This window comes from Diadema antillarum, unplaced genomic scaffold (assembly GCF_040938485.1).
Source record: "Diadema antillarum isolate AM-2024a unplaced genomic scaffold, OU_Dant_1.0 seq00001662_RagTag, whole genome shotgun sequence".
NCBI lineage: Eukaryota > Metazoa > Echinodermata > Echinoidea > Diadematoida > Diadematidae > Diadema > Diadema antillarum.
The window spans coordinates 19954-37250 of NW_027272362.1; the positions used below are offsets into that span (position 1 = coordinate 19954).

Below are 17297 nucleotides of genomic sequence, written 5' to 3' on the forward strand. Positions count from 1 at the left end.
TGCGTATAATATGCCACATCCATGTTATAGAAAAGCACTCGCAAAGTGCAGACCTCCGCCAAGCAGCTCATTTCCACCCATACGTGCATGCAGAAATAGCTCAATTTTCCTATAGCAGCATTCACACATTCAAATTGCAGGACAGCAATCGCGATCCAAATCTCGAGACTTGTATTGATCAATAGGTGTGAATCCCACTCATGATAAACAAGCCTGGTGTTTACCTCATCTGTTTCCTGTTGCGCTGCACCTCAAGCAGAGCACGCGCTTTATTGCGCATATGCAAACCTCAAATATGCGCGGCTTGAAATCCCAAGTTCATTGACCCTATGTGCCAAAGATAAAAAAATCCTTCAAAAATTCAGAAAAATTCTCAGATCACTACCAAAATCTTATCATCTGTTCCCTACTTCATCCAAATCTGTTCACAACTTGTTTTCAAGTATTTTGTACACAGACAAACAAACCAATGCCAAACAAAAACATATTCAATCTCCTTGGTGAAGGTATTAAATCCAAGTAATAGAAAACCTAGCTAAAGAATTCTATTTGACAGTCATGAAAGTGTTGACAATGCAAGAAATAGTCTGAACTTCCTTCCGACAGGACAAATGGGACAAAGGGAAAAAGGATAAAATGCAGTGCACTCATGCATAAATCACATCATCAGTACATGAATGCACCAAAGTGCACTGCGCAAGAACTGATTATACCTAAAAAACAATCGATGCAACAACCACTCAAATAATACAGGCTGATAATCACCTGAGCAAAAGTGGTGGTGACATCAACAGCTGACGAACTGTGCTTCACCATGTTGTCCACCAGCCTCACCTGAAACACGAAAAGTTAACTTCAATTGCGTGCAAAATCATTTAAAAACATTAAAACCATCAAAAAATATGAAGTCGTTCTCACAATTTTGAAAGTCATCTGCTTACAGCATGCTTGGTTCAGTTGCACAATGCCATTCTTAGACATTCACATTATTACGCTGACACATGAACTAGAAAAGAAAATATTCTTTTTATACGCTAACTACTGAAAGCATGGCACAGAACAGTATTCCACTTTATACAAGACTGTCATATATATATTTCTTTTATGCATTAGCTTATTGTAAAGTTTTCAATCAAAACTGAAAGAAACATCCACTCGACACTTGGCAGGGTAATTATTCCCGTCCTGCCAACAATCGATACTTACATGTGAAACATAAATTTTTGAACCGAAGAATTTAATTCAATTACATCTATTGCCCAATACGGAAATTTCTTGTTCATCTTCATGGCATTGTTACAGAGAATACACATACTTGGGGAAGTGTGGATAATGAATAACATGAAACCTTGCATTTGGGTCAGAGGCATCCCCAAACTTGAAAGAAATTGGTAAACTTGATGGTTTATTGCCACTTGGTCTAGTATCAGATGGTTTACTTCCCAGTTCGTCTAACACCACTACGGCTAAACTCATTTAGTCTACTATCAATTTTGTCTAATTCCTGTTTAGTCCTATTCTCACTTGGTCTAAAGCCCAGTTTGGCTAAGTATCAATTTGTCTCATAGCCAGATGGTCTAATTGCAATTTTCTCTCCTTGGATTTTTCCCCATTTTGTCTCATAAATTGTGGGTATTAGATGAAATAGGCATAGTCCATCTGAAAGTAGACCAACTGGCAATTGGACTAAACGGTCATTAGACAAACTAGTTGTAGACAAAACGGGATTAGACCATGTGGGTTGAGACTAAATGGCTATTGGATGAAGTGGGAGTAGACCAAGTGATAGATCCCCAACATGATAGGGTCATTCCCCCTTGCCCCTTACCTCATCCACCTCCACTGCTTTCTGTATCCTTGCCTTGGCCTTTCTACTCGCCAGGTCAAACCACTGCTCTACGATCTTCTTGAAGATTGTGTGAAACTCCTGTGTCTTCAGATCTAGTCGATACCTGCATGCACACACAAACACAGAAATCATGAATTGACATTTACTACAGAAAAAGGTCATGACGCACTATGCACTTTTTCACTTGATTAAGCTATCAATCTAGCTTTGCTTTGTTTTGTTTTGTTGTTTTGTTTTTGATAAACCATGAGTTTTGTTTGCTTTGACAGATAATACAGAAGACTGAAACAAACAAATACAGTGAAAGATAACAAGTACCAAATAGACCAAAGTAGTACTAAACTTGCAGCTGAGAATTGCATAAATACAAATTGAACAAAATGACACAAATGGCAGCCCACGCCCACACTTATGACTCTTCTCTTACAAAAAAGGAAGGAAAATAAGAAACATGATTTAAAAATAACAACAAAGCCCATGATTTTGTGAGGGTTCCATCCAGACCATTTTATCCTTGACCCCATTAAAATGGAATGCATCCCCCCCCCCCCCCACTATCATCGTCTGCCAAGCAGAATGGTCCTAGCATGAAATTTTACCCAAAAATCATTTTGTGTGAGTGTGTGTGTGTGACATAATATGACAGAGATTTGAAAGCTCTTTTATATGATGCGACCATCAATTTTTGTGTGATTTTTTTGAGCCCGTAAAGCTTTTAATAGGGCCCTTCTGCCAGGCAGGCGACCAAATGTTCTGTGGCCCCTTGTGGAGCGTGTTACTTACTCTCTGTCACCAGCTGCCTGGAATCCCTTGATGGCCAGATAGAGGGAGAAGAGAGCTATGGCTGTCTGATGAGAATCCTCCAGGGAGACCTTCCTGCACTGACCCATTACTTCCCTGGTCTCTTCCATGATCTTAAGATCAAGAATAGAAAGGGAAACAAAAACAAAAACAAACAACAATGCAAATGAAATCAGTCGTCACTTGCCCGGCAGAAGAGCCCTAAGGCTTGCAGGCTCAAAAATGATAATCATAATAATAACTTATCACATCATTTGAAAAAACTTTCAAAACTTTGTCAAATCATGTAACAAACAAAAGTTTGATTTGAGGGTTACATTTCATGCTAAGACCCTTCTGACGGGCACGCAGCAAGATGTAAAAACAGACATAGAAAAATGAAAAAATGATGTAAAATCACATTGGATTCAAAACAAGCTTGGCCCAAATATAGTCAAAGACATGAGCTAAGTCCATTAACCTTACAATGAAGTGCCAGTAGTCTATAATAGGAAATACATATCAATTCCTATATTCAAATAAGAAATACATATCAATTCCTACTTGTAAAAGAAGTCTGCAACTCAAACTAGACATGATTGTCAATGTGAAGATATAATCCTTGATGTGCACCTAATGTCCAAAAAGTTGTCCAGAATTAAGTCCGCAAAACTTCACGTCACATAACATCATTTGTAAGATTCTTAAGAAGAACAGTCTCACACATGAGAAGAGCAGCACAAAACAGGGCATTTTTTGCAATACCATACAAGTTAACAAATCAATAAAGAGCACACATGTATCTCATTTCAGCACTCTTGGTTGGCTACATTCTTGAACCCATTTCATGACCTCAAACAAAGATGGAGGTTTAAATTTTGACTAGCAACAATGTAAGTCACACCAAGAGGCCCATCTCACCTTCTCAGCCAGCTCCATGTGAACAGACTTGGTGAAATCCACCCCAAGAGACTTCATGTAGACCATGGCTGGCGGTCTGATCTGGACCTTGACATGGTGAATCATGTTCTCGACCAGCGAGACGAGGATCTTGACCTTTCTGGATTCCTCCGTCTCCTCCTCTTCGTCATCGTCGCTATCGTCACCGTTCTGCATCAGGATGTTCTTCCTGGATTCGAGGACCTCCTCGCACATGAGATTCTGTTTGACAAACCAGTCCCCTGTGCTTTGCTGTCAAGGTCAAGAGGGAGCCTTGTCTTTATTCTTATTGCTTCCACATGAATATTGCTTTAAACATAAAAATATTGCTAATACAAAGATATCGCTAAAACAGATACTACTCATACAGAAATAATGCTCAAACAGATATATTGCTTGTACATGTATGTCTCCACACTAATCTACAGAAACAAGGCATGGCAAATGCAACCACCAAAATCACTTTGCAAAAAAAGAAACAAAAAAATAACCAGCTAGATGAGTCAAGTTTGATACTCTTTACGATAAAGTTTGTCAATGAGATATCCCAGCAGATAAGAGAGATTGCACAGAAACACTTTCCAAAGCTGAGCTGTCATCTCGCAAACAAGTACCTACATGAAATGGTACAATATAAGCTAACCTTTTCTCTATGATTCAATCAATATTGCATCATTTCTATGTCTTTATTCTTCTTCCAAAACAGGTACCACTAGCATGAGTACTTGCCGTTATTGCATCCGTCGCCATCTCCTTCACAGTTTTAGGGAAGAGATCCCACCCGAGCTTCTTACTGAGCTGCTCGATGACATGAAGGCATCTATGCAAATGAAATGAGCATGACAAAACTGGATTATGTAACTACAGAATACCAGCTGTGAGCTGATAATCTATTAACAGGAAGAAGAGTAGGAGGAGAGGAAGAGGAGAGAGCATTTAGAGGCAGAGGAGGAAAAAACGGAGGTGGAGGCAAAAGGAGGAGATTATGAGGAAAATGATGGAAGAGAAGGATAAGGAGTAGGATGTGCAGAAAGCCAAGAAATAGGAGGCAGAGATGGAGATGGAAAATGAGGAGGGACTGATGCAGTGCAGATAGCGAATTAAGGCGGTAGTAAAAAGGAAGTATCAAAAGGAAGAGGATGATACAGTACAAGAGGAGTTAGATGAAAATATGAAAGCAAAAGAGGAAGAAAAGAGGGACAGAGTGGAATAGGAGGAGGAAGATTGGAATAAAAAAACATGATATATTCCCATTATGAAATTTTCACGAATTGGAGCCAATGGCCTTTTTTGCGACATGAAATGCCACTGGCATTCAATGCATATAGTGTAGACAAGAACTTTCACGTGCATTTTAATTTCGCGAATCTTGGCGCTTGCAAAATTCGCGAAATTAAAATGCAAGCGAACATTCCTCGTTTTACAGTATGTGGACAAAGGTGTGGTCACCTAATGAGGAGGTGCAGCTGGAGCACTGCCTCCGTGTCCTTGAATGGAAAGGCTTCATGCTGCTTGTGAAGCAGCCTGGTTGAGTGGTCCACAAACGCACGGCAAGAGCACTCCAGGTACTCGGTCTAGGTCATAAAACAATACAGAGATCATAAAATACTCTCCTATACAACAATATTATCATTCTTTTTTTTTCCACATTCTCGAGAGGCAATAATACAAGTGCCACAGCAAATATGGCCTTTAATTGTTGTAATGGGAAAATTTCACGACAACATTTCCGAGGCAGTATAATTTTACTGCATAAATCGGATGAGACAATGGTTGTATGGACCTCAATTTTTGTTAAACATTCATAAAAAGTCACAACTTGAGCATGTTCATTTCATTCAATTCATTTCATTTTTCATGTTTCTCAATTAATGATATATGAAAATAAACACATGGTATATGTAATTTTCATCAAACATTCTTACAAAATAACAACTTTGAGCACACATATTTCATTGTTTTCATTTCATTTTTTCCATGTTTCTCAATGAATAATACACGAAAATAAATACTTACATGTAATTTTCATCAAACATTTTTACAAACTAACAACTTTGAGCACATATATTTCATTTAATTCATTTCATATTTCATGTTTCTCAATATTGATAATACAGAAAAACAAACACATATTCATGTATGTACGATACATGCAAACACTCTGAGCATAGAGGCAAATGGATAAAGGGGTCAAAGGCAAAGTAATGCTGGGCTGTCCAAAAGAAAATGAATAATACGATCATCTTCAGGAACTCACCATCTGAGAGTCGAGGGCATGCTGATTCCACAAGTTGGATATACCTGTCACAATGGACAGCATGACGTTGAGGTCAAGGTGGGGTAGAACACATCGCTGGCTGTAGGCGATCCACTGGCTGTTTGCACAAAAGGCAAAGGCACACACTCTGAAGTCTTTTACAGGCAAATCTCATGAAAGGTTTCCAGACACCCGCTAAGAAATTATATCTATCATAAAAACTTGCAGAACATGGGACCGGGACAAACTACCATACATTTCCCTTGCAGCTTTATTGTAAACAGATGATGATAGTATTTATACAATTCACTGAGACAGTATTTTGCTACGCAGCTGGTCGATTTCTCATCACATGACAATCTCTTCAAACAAACACTGACTGCACATTTTAGCCATCAACTTTGCAAATGCCGTTAATGAGTTTTGGATGACCCAATCAACCATGAACATTACTAGTACTCCCAGAGACTAAACAAAACCACAATTTCCCATTCATGATCACTTTGAACTGTACATTATTACATAATGCATGTCTTGGCTGGGACCATGGCTGCTAACATCCAAGGTGTTTTATAAAACAAATACTGAAAGGTTTTATTCATGCAATGGAAAAGGATTTTGCATTAAGTGACAGATGAAACACTCTGTTCAATGAGGCAACAGCCTATTCAACCCGATGATGCTCTATTCAACCCGCTTTCACCTCTTGAATAAATACATCTCATCTTTCACCTCATGTAAAGTCTTGTTCCATGTGACCATTCACTATGAGTTGTATAACTTAACTTCTGATGGTTTGAAGCCTTGGGCCCTTACCTTGCTAACTGGTAGATCTCTGGTAGCTCATGCTGCTGGGCAAGCTGGTGGAGGATGGCAGTCGATTCGGCCGACAGCTGACCGTTCCAGCGGCAAGAGGACATGGCCTTGTCGCACACCTCGTAGTGGGCGAAGTTATACCACAGGTACTGGTGCACTGCCCCCATGGCGTCGGCCCTGGCCTTGGGTGTATCTGTCTGTGGATGGGAAGCAGTAAGGAGCAGTAACATTGTTGGCCTGTTTTTCATGTGGAAACTATTTCTTACATCATGGTTGTCAAAGCACTTCATTTCGGCATATAGTAAAACCTGCCTATAGTGACCAGCCAAGGGAGATGAAAAGATTGGCTGTTATAGACAGGTGGCTGCTATACACAGGTTCTCTACAATTCCATGTGTATCACATACATGTACAACACTGTGTGTAAGTATGCACATATTTCATGCATTGAATAATGCCTTCACTAATCATGTTATTGCACACAAGCGTGAAAACAGCAAGCAAACTTTTCAAAAGTTCATTGCTGTGCCTGAATGGTGGGTGAATGCTGCGCGGCAATCTTTATTTCATCTGTAAAGGCCTTGCACACAGTCTTACTACTGCAAAATAGATGTTTGGTTTCTGCCAAATATACATAAAAGAATCATGGTATTTGTTATACTGACAAGGGAACAACTGAAGGATTTATTTCTGACTCAAGTCTGTATTGGAACCAGGGCTGAAAACATCCACAAATGAAAAAGAAACACTCCCGAAATAAAGTGTCCTCCGACTGAATACTAGTAGCCATTTCAAAATGCATGTTCTACTTGACTGAAATCTAGAACATGAGAAAAACATCAACCCAGAGGTGTGGTATCGTGGCATACAATAGATGACGTCAGATAAAACTCGGCCATTATGAATTGTGGTACCTGATGTTGACCAAGAAAACTGCGTCGAGATTCCTAAATGCATCAGTGACCGGTTTGCTTTACATTCTGCAGATCTTACGCAAATTGACACCTGTAAACTTCCAGCATATTTACCAACTCATCATCCTAATGTGGCATCCATGCAACCATGGGTCGTGTATCATGAGCTCAAATTGATTAGAAAATCACGATCCAATAGCCCAGATTCAGCTTCTTGGCTGCCATGGCAGTATTACTTTGTCAGCCAGATTAAATGAATGAATCAAGCAATCAATCATTATCAGGGAGACTTTTACAAATCAATCAAAAAGATATTATATACTTGTGTATTGGGTATATGAAACTCAATATGCCAAAACAATACCCAGATCAGGAAGGCTTTCATATTCTAGGCATGTCTGGGCATGAAGAGAAAGTGTGGTTTTTCTGGCAGCTCTGTAGAACAAATTTCCAAGACTAACCACATAAAACATAGAAACCATATTCAATGCCCACAGAATAGTAACATACAACCAATACAGCTTTGATTCTTGACTGAACCCAACAAGGAAATTTGAAACCACTTTTCTGAGCCAAGTATCTGAAACACAATTCCACGGTGTAATCCCAAGCAATCTAATGTTACATGTTCTCCTGCTATCATAAATGTCAGTGGGGCACTTTCTCTCACAGAATCACAGATTCACATTTGTGACTGTGCGTTAAACCAACAAAATCTTGCAAGCCTTGATTTTACACGAGGACTCAAAATAGGTGAAACGGTTCAACCGAGTCATTCTTGAGTTTTTCATATTTTCTGAAAGAGCAATTCTTCTTGTACATCATTATAAAGTTTTGGATCATAAAATGAATGGGAAAATGTCTTCTTAGCAGTTTCGCTAGAACACTTTATTGTAGAATAGTGAAATTAGGTATGGATTAGAGGCCCCTTTTCATTTCTTAAAATTCTTTACACATTCTCAATCTTCACTTTCAACTCAATTAACTTTTGAAAGGATGGTACAAGTTACTGCTTTGAAAGTTGGCATTAGTAATGGACAGAATGTGCTAAAGGAATGACAGTATGGGTGGAGATGACGATTGGGCTTTTTAACTTCTCGCGAGATATGAAATAGTACAGAGCATACCATTTTCAGAGGAATTCAATGTTTATTTGATGAAAATTAGTGTTGGAAAGGCTGAGACATCCATACACAAAGTAAAACAAAGTGATAATACCATTGAATGGTATAACTGGGCGGGGCTTAATAGGAGCGAGCACGAAAGGTGACCTTGTACCTTTCACTCATGACCATAGCAACAGGCGCAGTGAGAACTGCACACCTAAACGACTTTTTCCGGAATGGTCAAAATTAGCCTCTGAATGGTCTGTTGGCTATAAGATGATTCTTTATACGTCATTTCTTAATCGAGTTTTGGTATAAATCGGTTTGCGTCTGAACAGGGGGCCAGATTAACAAGGGAAGGTGACCCCAGTCTTTGTGGGTGTGGAGTCTACACACACCCAGGATGTGGTGGTGACATTGAATACCATATGAACATGAGATATGATACCTTCAGGGTCAGCTGTAACTTCAGCTTCAGTTCTCCTTCCACTTTGGACTTGGTTGATCTCGCCTGCAGGGGAAAGGAACATTCCAGCCCTGTGCTGGATATCGTCTGTCGACGGAAATGAAAAAAAAAGGGGGGAATAAAAATGTACACTGTAAAAATGTCTGTGAAGTTTATCATGTGTGAGTCAGAGTAGTTCCATATCCAAGGGCTGATCTTCATTTGATTCCTAAAAGAAGCAATCAAATTCTCTTCATTTCATTTCATTTATTTTCCATGTTCATGTAATACAAAATGATAACAAAGTAACAATATACCTTCAAAATACATACTGAGATAATACAATTAAGTAACTATAAAGTTTAAGGTAATAAATGGATAATGAATGTACCTGGGTATTATTCTAAGTTTTGTTTCATCGCGAGGCTTTCCTACCATATATTTACTACAAATACATGCATCACGCGCATTCATACAAGAAACGTCATCGTGCATATTCAATTCACAAAACACAACGTGTCACTTTGTTGGAAACTTAGCTCCCTTCGAGGTAACTACAGACCAGACTTACGTTCAGTGGTATGGTCACCCAGCCCTGGAAGTCGTCCAAGTTTTTCCCACTGCTTTTGGCCGATTGGGCTATTTCCTTGAAAAACCTGGTAAGGAAGCAAAGTTTGAGACTATACATCAAACACTTGATGTCAAAAGAGTAGCTTTGTTTTGTTTTGTTTTTGTTTTTGTTTTTGTTTTTGTAGCAGAAGAATATGTAGAAGTAGTAGTAGTTGTAGTAGTAGTAGTAGCAGTAGTAGTAGTAGCAGTAGTAGTAGTAGCAGTACTAGTAGTAGTAGTAGTAGTAATAATAATAATAATAATAATAATAATAATAAAGGACATTTATATTGCACAGCTACTATAATATACTCTGCTGCACATTACAAAGTAATAATCACAACACACATAATTCGAACAAAATGCATTGTTCAAAAGATGAGTAGTTACAGTTACTGTAGTAGTAGTAGTAGTAGTAGTAGTAGTAGTAGTAGCAGTAGTAGTAGTAGTAAAAGTAGTTACAGTTACTGAAGTAGTAGTAGTAGTAGTAGTAGTAGTAGTAGTAGTAGTAGCAGCAATAGTAGTAGTAGTAGTAGCAGTAGTAGTTATAGTAGTAGTAGAAAGAGTAGTAGTAGTAGTAGTAGTAGGTAGTAGTAGTATTAGTAGTAGTAGTAATAGTAGTAGTAGTAGTAATAAGAGTAATAGTAGTAGTAATAGTAGTAGTAGTAGTAGTAGTAGTAGTAGTAGTAGTAGTAGTAGTAGTAGTAGGAGGAGGAGGAGGAGGAGGAGGAGGAGTAGTATTAGTAGTAGTACTGTAGTTTCCACATTACTCGATACATTCTCTTACACCAATGCAACATTTTATATCTTTTTTTTTTATATTCATAACAGTTTCTGAATACCATGCAATGATCCTACACCTTTAATTTGCTTTAACACACATTATGCACTTGTTTTTGATCAGTCATGCAAATCATCGGCAATTCTTTGGTGCGCCAAAAACCTATAATGGCTGACCACCACAAAGATAAGATATGCTGATGACTCAGATGGTACATGTATCTTATTTCAGTGCTTTACCTCACATGAAGCACCCTTGGGAAATGTAAGGGTACAGATTCTTCCTCCATACAACACAAAGTTCAACCTCATCTGTACAATGAACATATTTACGCTGTATTCTGGTGTACAAAGAAATGTGCTGGTCAAATCCATATCAAAGCACATCCCATGGTAGAAATATGACAGTTAAGTTGTGTTGTGAGTAGTAATTTGGAACAATGAGGCTTTTGACATCTCTTTGAGATGCACCATGATTGGAAATTACGGTCCGAGTTGGTAAAACAAAATTTATCTGTAGGTGACAGATAGAAATAGTTCACGCTGACCAACCTTTTTCCCATATTAGCAATCCACCTGAAGCAGCATCTTAGAGGTCATAGTAATCCATTTTGCTAACATCACAAAATTTTGCATGGTTGAAGAATAATGTTTCCCAACTTTGTGTATGAAATCTTATGGTAATACACCAAAGCATTTAAGAAAATGAATTAAAACCAAACTCAATGTCTCACGAAAAACAGTCCCCTTTCATACTAAGAATAATGGTTCACATTTTTTTTTTCAGGGTCTGAATAAAGTCCCTGGAAGTCTACAGTATTCATTCCTCTTCCATCATAAGTTTCCAGTTTTATTATTCTGAGGAAAGGTTTGAATTACCAACCTCTAAAATATACCAGCTTATGAGAGGAATCCTGTTTTCAGGGTTGCAAAAGAGATACACAAACTTAAACCCTTTGTGTGCTTTTGAGTACTGACTGGCACATAAGAACCCCACAGTGGTGAATACACTGTCCAAAGTGACTGGCAGAAAAACAGTTAACCAAGAATTGGCAAGCTACAGGAACTATCTAGGCCCCTGTAGAAACTGTCCTTGCTTTGATCTTCTGTCGCCTATTTCTCGACAAAACATGGTCACCACCCATTAGAGATGGCATAATCCTTGTTTTTCTTTCCCGTCTACACAGAGATATCTACAATACTGGTACCTCCATTCTCTGTTGATAACAGCACTTTTAGGCTGAAAAAGGAAGCTAGAGTGAGAAGAAAAGATGTCCTTCACTGTAATCAGCTTTTAAAGAGCAATAGGTCTGACAGAGTTGGTGCCTAGGATAAGTCAGTACCGACAAATTCTTCGAAATTCTCTGTAAAGGATTTTTTGGCTCCCCAAATTTTTATTCACAGCCATTCAAAGATGGACTTTGCAGGAATTAAAAATTGTAAGAATATATCCAACCATATGTGACCCGCTACAACAAAATGATCCTAAAGTCGGGTGAGGTCGATTTTTGGAAAATTGCATGACACAATTCCCTAATCTTTCTGCTTTAAAATGATATATAACACATCTTATAAAAATAATCGGCTGTGGAGATATCGATGTTTAAAAGAGAGCATGTCGAGACGTCTGGGAAATCACTGTTTCGAGAAAAGCGCCCTAAAAGTTCTCCATGCGACGCAATCATGATCAAGGGACATGCAAGTCAGTATTCACCTCCGGACAATAGAAGGTAAGCCCTAGCAACCCCCGAAATGCTTATTCAAACACAGCGTCGGCGGTCTCCTCACCGACCAATCAGTGACCAGGATGCCAGGAGAAGCGGCTGGGCATAGCGCACCCCGCCAGCACGCACCAGTGAACTGGGCAGTGTGCGAGCTTCACGCTTCGGTTAGCGGCAAGCAGCAAACTGACCAATGAGATCACTCTGGTCGTTGTTAGGGGCGGAGCCTATCTGTGGCGCTCAATCCAAATGTTCGAACCAGTTTCTGCTTCGTTGAAACGCCAAAAAACATGGCCCAGAAAAACGCTATTTTTTGGTCTTTCCTTTCATCATTTTGCTTTAAAATTTCGACAGACAATAGAAGACATGTCAGACTCTAATAACATGTCAAATTCAGAAAACCGTAAGTTTTGACCAATTTTGATGCTCTGACTTCAAACTCGATTTTCACAGCTTTGACCGTGCGCGACTTTAGGACCATTTTGTTGTAGCGGGTCACATATCACTCCAAGAAAGTACAAAATTCCTTTGAACACATAATGTCATTTGTAATTTTGTATGAGCAGTATGCTGGTATAGCTAGAATGTATGGGGTGCATCGATAACAGTGTTTAGGAAATGCAATCATTAAATAGTGGCATCAGTGAATGGGGATCATATGGTATTAAAAGGTCATATCAAATGTTTGTATGTGTGCCATAACACATGATTTCTTGGGGGGGGGGGGGAAGCAATGTGTGAAGACACTGCCAGGAGGAATGAAATGCACAAGACACGTGTAGCTGTATGTAAGTGGATTGTTATGCCTATCCTAATACTTGTCAGGTTCGAAGCCTTAGTTACTTAAAGGGACTGTACAGTTCTGGCTGAGGTGAGGATTTAGCTTTTAACTTTTTGCGAGATATTCAGAAACCACTCTATGAGATGTCAAAGAGCATGCAATTCTAAGGGGTATCAAAAGTTTATTTGATGAAAATCAGTTTTGAAATGGCTGAGATATCCAAAAACAAGGTGAAAAAAAGAAATCTTAATAAAACGTGTGGCCTGTCATCTTTTATTATTATCACTTTTTTGGATATCTCAGCCATTTGAAAACCAATTTTCATCAAATAAATGTTGAGTACTTCTTAAATTTACATGCTCTTTCATATTTCAGAAGAGGTTTTTCATTATCTCACTTTAAGGAATGTTATAAACCTGAATCCCCACCTAAACTGGTACTGTACAGTCCCTTTAACCCCCATACACAAAGACAGAGCAGCATGTGTCTTACCTTCCCATTCCTTTTAGGTTGGACACTTCACCGATGTTTTTCATCGTCTGCATCACTGATGAGTCCTCGTCATGGTCCCTGGAAACAAAACAAAACAGAAACCATCACATTTTCAAACATTTCTTTTCCACAGATTAAACAGAGCGCCATTATCAAGAAGTACTGAAAGACTCAATGAATGTGGTCAAGCAATTACACACTGGTCATAAAAGGGATTAACTGAAACTTCACCAAAACTTGAACAATCTTTTACCAACTTATGACCACTGCAACTGCATCCTGTGTCTCAGATTAGTACCAGCCTCTGGGCACCTCTATGGCACCCATGTTTGTCACATGACACGCAACATGCAGTAACTGCCTTCTAAGCATTCTTCATTTGCCTTCTCAATGAATATATCATACTCAAGTTGCAACATTCTATCAGAGAAAGAATTCAAACTTTATATATTTTCTCTTCTTACAGCATATTGAAGATGGAGTGACTTTATACACAACATTCCTAAAAGCATAATTCACTTACTAGTATGGGAGAAGAAATATTTTCTCTACTAGGCTTTTGTGTAAAAATACTTGTGTTCTACGCAAAGTAGATGAATGTGATTGTTAGAAATCTAATTAGAAAAATAAATACCTACCCTCATGGCACATATCAAACACACACTATGAAATGAACAATACAATCAATATTTGCAATGCAGTGCATACAAGTGGAGAATGTTCGATATAATGCACAACACAGAGCAAGCTTCCTTCGCCTCCTATAGGTAAACAAGTCATTGCAAAATTGATTGCAGGAACTTGGTGATACATGTATTTCCCTTCAGCTGCATTGCACAACTGCACACTCACTTCATTACACATTATCAATGCCTTTTCATTCAGATTTGTGAGTGTTTGGTGTTTTTTTTTTTCATGTGAGACGTTTTATGATGCTGCAATATCTCTCATAGACTGTACTCTCTCATCATATTTTGTATTTCACACGTATATTTCGTAATTTACTCACTTTCTTCTGCTCAAAAACAAGGTCAACCAAGCGATACAGTATCACAAAGAACTTTCAGGTTCACAATATCATGTCATGCAGTCATGCAGAAACCTGTGACAAATACTTCTAACATAAAACTTTACTCATCTAGACAAAGGCAGAATTGAGACCTAGTGCAGTCCAATGGTAACTGGTTCATGGTACGAAAGCCAGGCAATGCATTATGACTCACTTTTAAGCACTGGTATTATTATGCAGCACACAGCAATTGATATACTTTGCCTGATATATCAAAATGAACTTCCCTAGGATTCAACTTTTTGTTGTTGGTTTTTTTTTTCTCTCTCTCTCAACTGCAAAAGTCTCATTTCTGAAATTAATTGAGAAATAAAAATCCAGCTTACCACACTTCAACTTGAAGCTGCTCATTCTGGACATCTCCAACATCACTGAAACACAGAGCATGTATAAAAACTGTCAGTGTCAAAACCTTTCTACATAGATGTATACATCTCACCTTAATCGACATGAAATGATAATCCACATGCAGCTGCACTGAGGTATTAAAGCGAATGCATCCTTTAAATAATCTTGGTTTGGGAAATGAAAACTTAATATGCTGTATCTATTGCTGTGTATTGGGATTGGTTTCATTTAGAGGGAGGTACACGATCAATGAAATATTGTGGCACGCTGTAATGTATTTTCGAGTGTGGTTTATTTGAGAGGTGGTTTCTGGCATGACCTTTCTCTTTGCGCTTCAGAATGCAAGTCTTTCTCTGAATGATACTATTCTCTTCATACATTGAATGAAACACAATGGTTATACACCTAACATACTGTGAATGGGTGAATGGGGGTGGAGTCTACCTTCATGTTAAAGAGAGGGTTTTTAATAATTGGGCAAAAGTTTGGTTGTTATAGAAACAAAGGCTGGACTAGTTTTTGGAAGGAGGGAGTATTCTTGGATTTGGATTCAACAACAATTCTAGGTAATCAACGGGGGAAAGGTAGGATGTTTGGGTTTGACTTAACCTGGTTGTAAATTAGATGGGGCTAGATGTACAATGTATACTCAAGGGATGATGAAGGTCAATGACTCACTGGAGGTGGGGAGACTATTAGTAGGGGTCATTGACTGGCCTGCGGTGAAGTAACATATCTGGTCATCATAGTGGAATGGGAGGGGGTAGTGATAACTTTGTGCATCTTCACACACCACTATGTACTTTGCATAAGTACAAGCATTATCCCTTCCTCCCCCCCCCCCTCCCCCCCCCCCCCCCCCCCCCAAAAAAAAAGGACAGCTTTTCCTGGTTAATATTGATAAATGTTTAAAAAAAATACAAACTCTCCAAGAATGCTATGAGCTTGTAATTCAGGATACATACACTGCTCTTACTATCACATCTGATTCCAGATGCTCTCTGAAGTGTTAAACTTTGGTATCAGCCTTATACTATCTGGGGAGTATTTTTGGCATGTGAACTGACACACATTTAATTCATGGGCCCTGCAAGTCTCCTCAATATTGAGCACCACACAGACACTGCTTTCCTGATTTTGACAGTTTCAAATTTTCCAGACTGGAAGTTTTCCAAACATGTAAGCTGTCCCATTTTCTCTGCAAAAGTCCATCAAGGGCAGAGTATAAAATCCAGACATCAGATCCATACACTTTCGAGTAAATGGGCTCCTAAATGACTAGATGTAGTCATGTGTGCATAAAAGCAAGAATTCAAATATTGTGGGTCAATTTATGATACTAAAGCTACATGCTTCCTAGAAAGCAAAAAATTCAGACTTCAAAATACTTGTGGAGACTGATAAATGGATATGTAGGAGACAAGGAATTTAAGCTTTAAACCAAACTCCAGTTTCATCTTTTTTTAAATACCAAGATCACATCATTTTGACATTTTAATGGGCTTCAGGGATTCCAACGTTGGCGAGTTACAATGTAATACATAGACAGGGCTACATACTGATTCTCTTCTATGACACACTAACTTTGGTCAGGTTCACACACACATACACACAAACATACACTAAAACAAACAAACAAACAAACACAAAACAGTCATACAGTAAACGTCCATATTTTTGCGTGATTACTTTTTCATGCTGAGCGGCTCAAAAACATATTCACGGGTTCTTGAATTCATGCTGCACGATTGTCAAACCATTCAAAAAGTGCAGAGAAAATTGTGATGATATTTTTGTGTGTCGTAGAATTTGTGCTAGCCAAAAGCAGCGCAAAATGCGTGAAAATTAATGCACCACGGAAATTCATGCATTTAAAGGAATAGATAAGACAACACCTACAATCTGAACTGCTCTTTCCACGTTGGCGTGAGCGTCTTCTCTTGCACCTTGGTGCTGACCAGGGCATCTTTGCTGAGGTGGTCCACGAGGATGTCATGCTTCATGGTGGGAAGATGGCTACGGGCCCCATCCTTGCCGTCGTAGTACTCCTTCCAGAGGGGGACGATCCCCAGGATACAGAAGGGGTCACTCAGTCCTGATTGGGATTGACAAACAATTGAACTGAATCTTGATAAAGATATTCAACCCTTCCATGTGCCTTTCTGAAGCTCAAATATAAACAAGGATTGAGTGACAACTGTACAATACTGTACAATTGACAATTTGTATAATACATGTACATCAGTGAAAGTTTGAGGAAAATCAGCAATCGATTAAAAAGTTACAAATTATTTAAGTTTCTGTGCCATCATTCCTGGATGAGAAGACTATTACATTTCATGAAATCACTATGGAAAGCAATATAAAAAGAAAATTGAAAGAAATGTCCAT

General features: G+C 38.6%; 1 protein-coding gene across 1 annotated transcript in view; it reads right to left on the minus strand.

The window, feature by feature from the left end:
• The window catches only part of LOC139711497 (protein unc-13 homolog D-like), a 55001-nt gene that overhangs the window by 13418 nt on the left and 24286 nt on the right, over positions 1-17297 (minus strand). Inside the window, exons 8-20 of the mRNA XM_071623374.1 lie at positions 16806-17001; positions 14885-14929; positions 13490-13567; positions 9678-9762; positions 9110-9214; positions 6642-6838; positions 5826-5943; positions 5018-5142; positions 4298-4388; positions 3551-3820; positions 2633-2763; positions 1829-1952; positions 766-834 (exon numbers count right to left, since the gene is read on the minus strand). Coding sequence (XP_071479475.1) covers positions 766-834; positions 1829-1952; positions 2633-2763; positions 3551-3820; positions 4298-4388; positions 5018-5142; positions 5826-5943; positions 6642-6838; positions 9110-9214; positions 9678-9762; positions 13490-13567; positions 14885-14929; positions 16806-17001 — 1634 coding nt within the window. The remainder of the gene's footprint in view (positions 1-765; positions 835-1828; positions 1953-2632; positions 2764-3550; positions 3821-4297; positions 4389-5017; positions 5143-5825; positions 5944-6641; positions 6839-9109; positions 9215-9677; positions 9763-13489; positions 13568-14884; positions 14930-16805; positions 17002-17297) is intronic.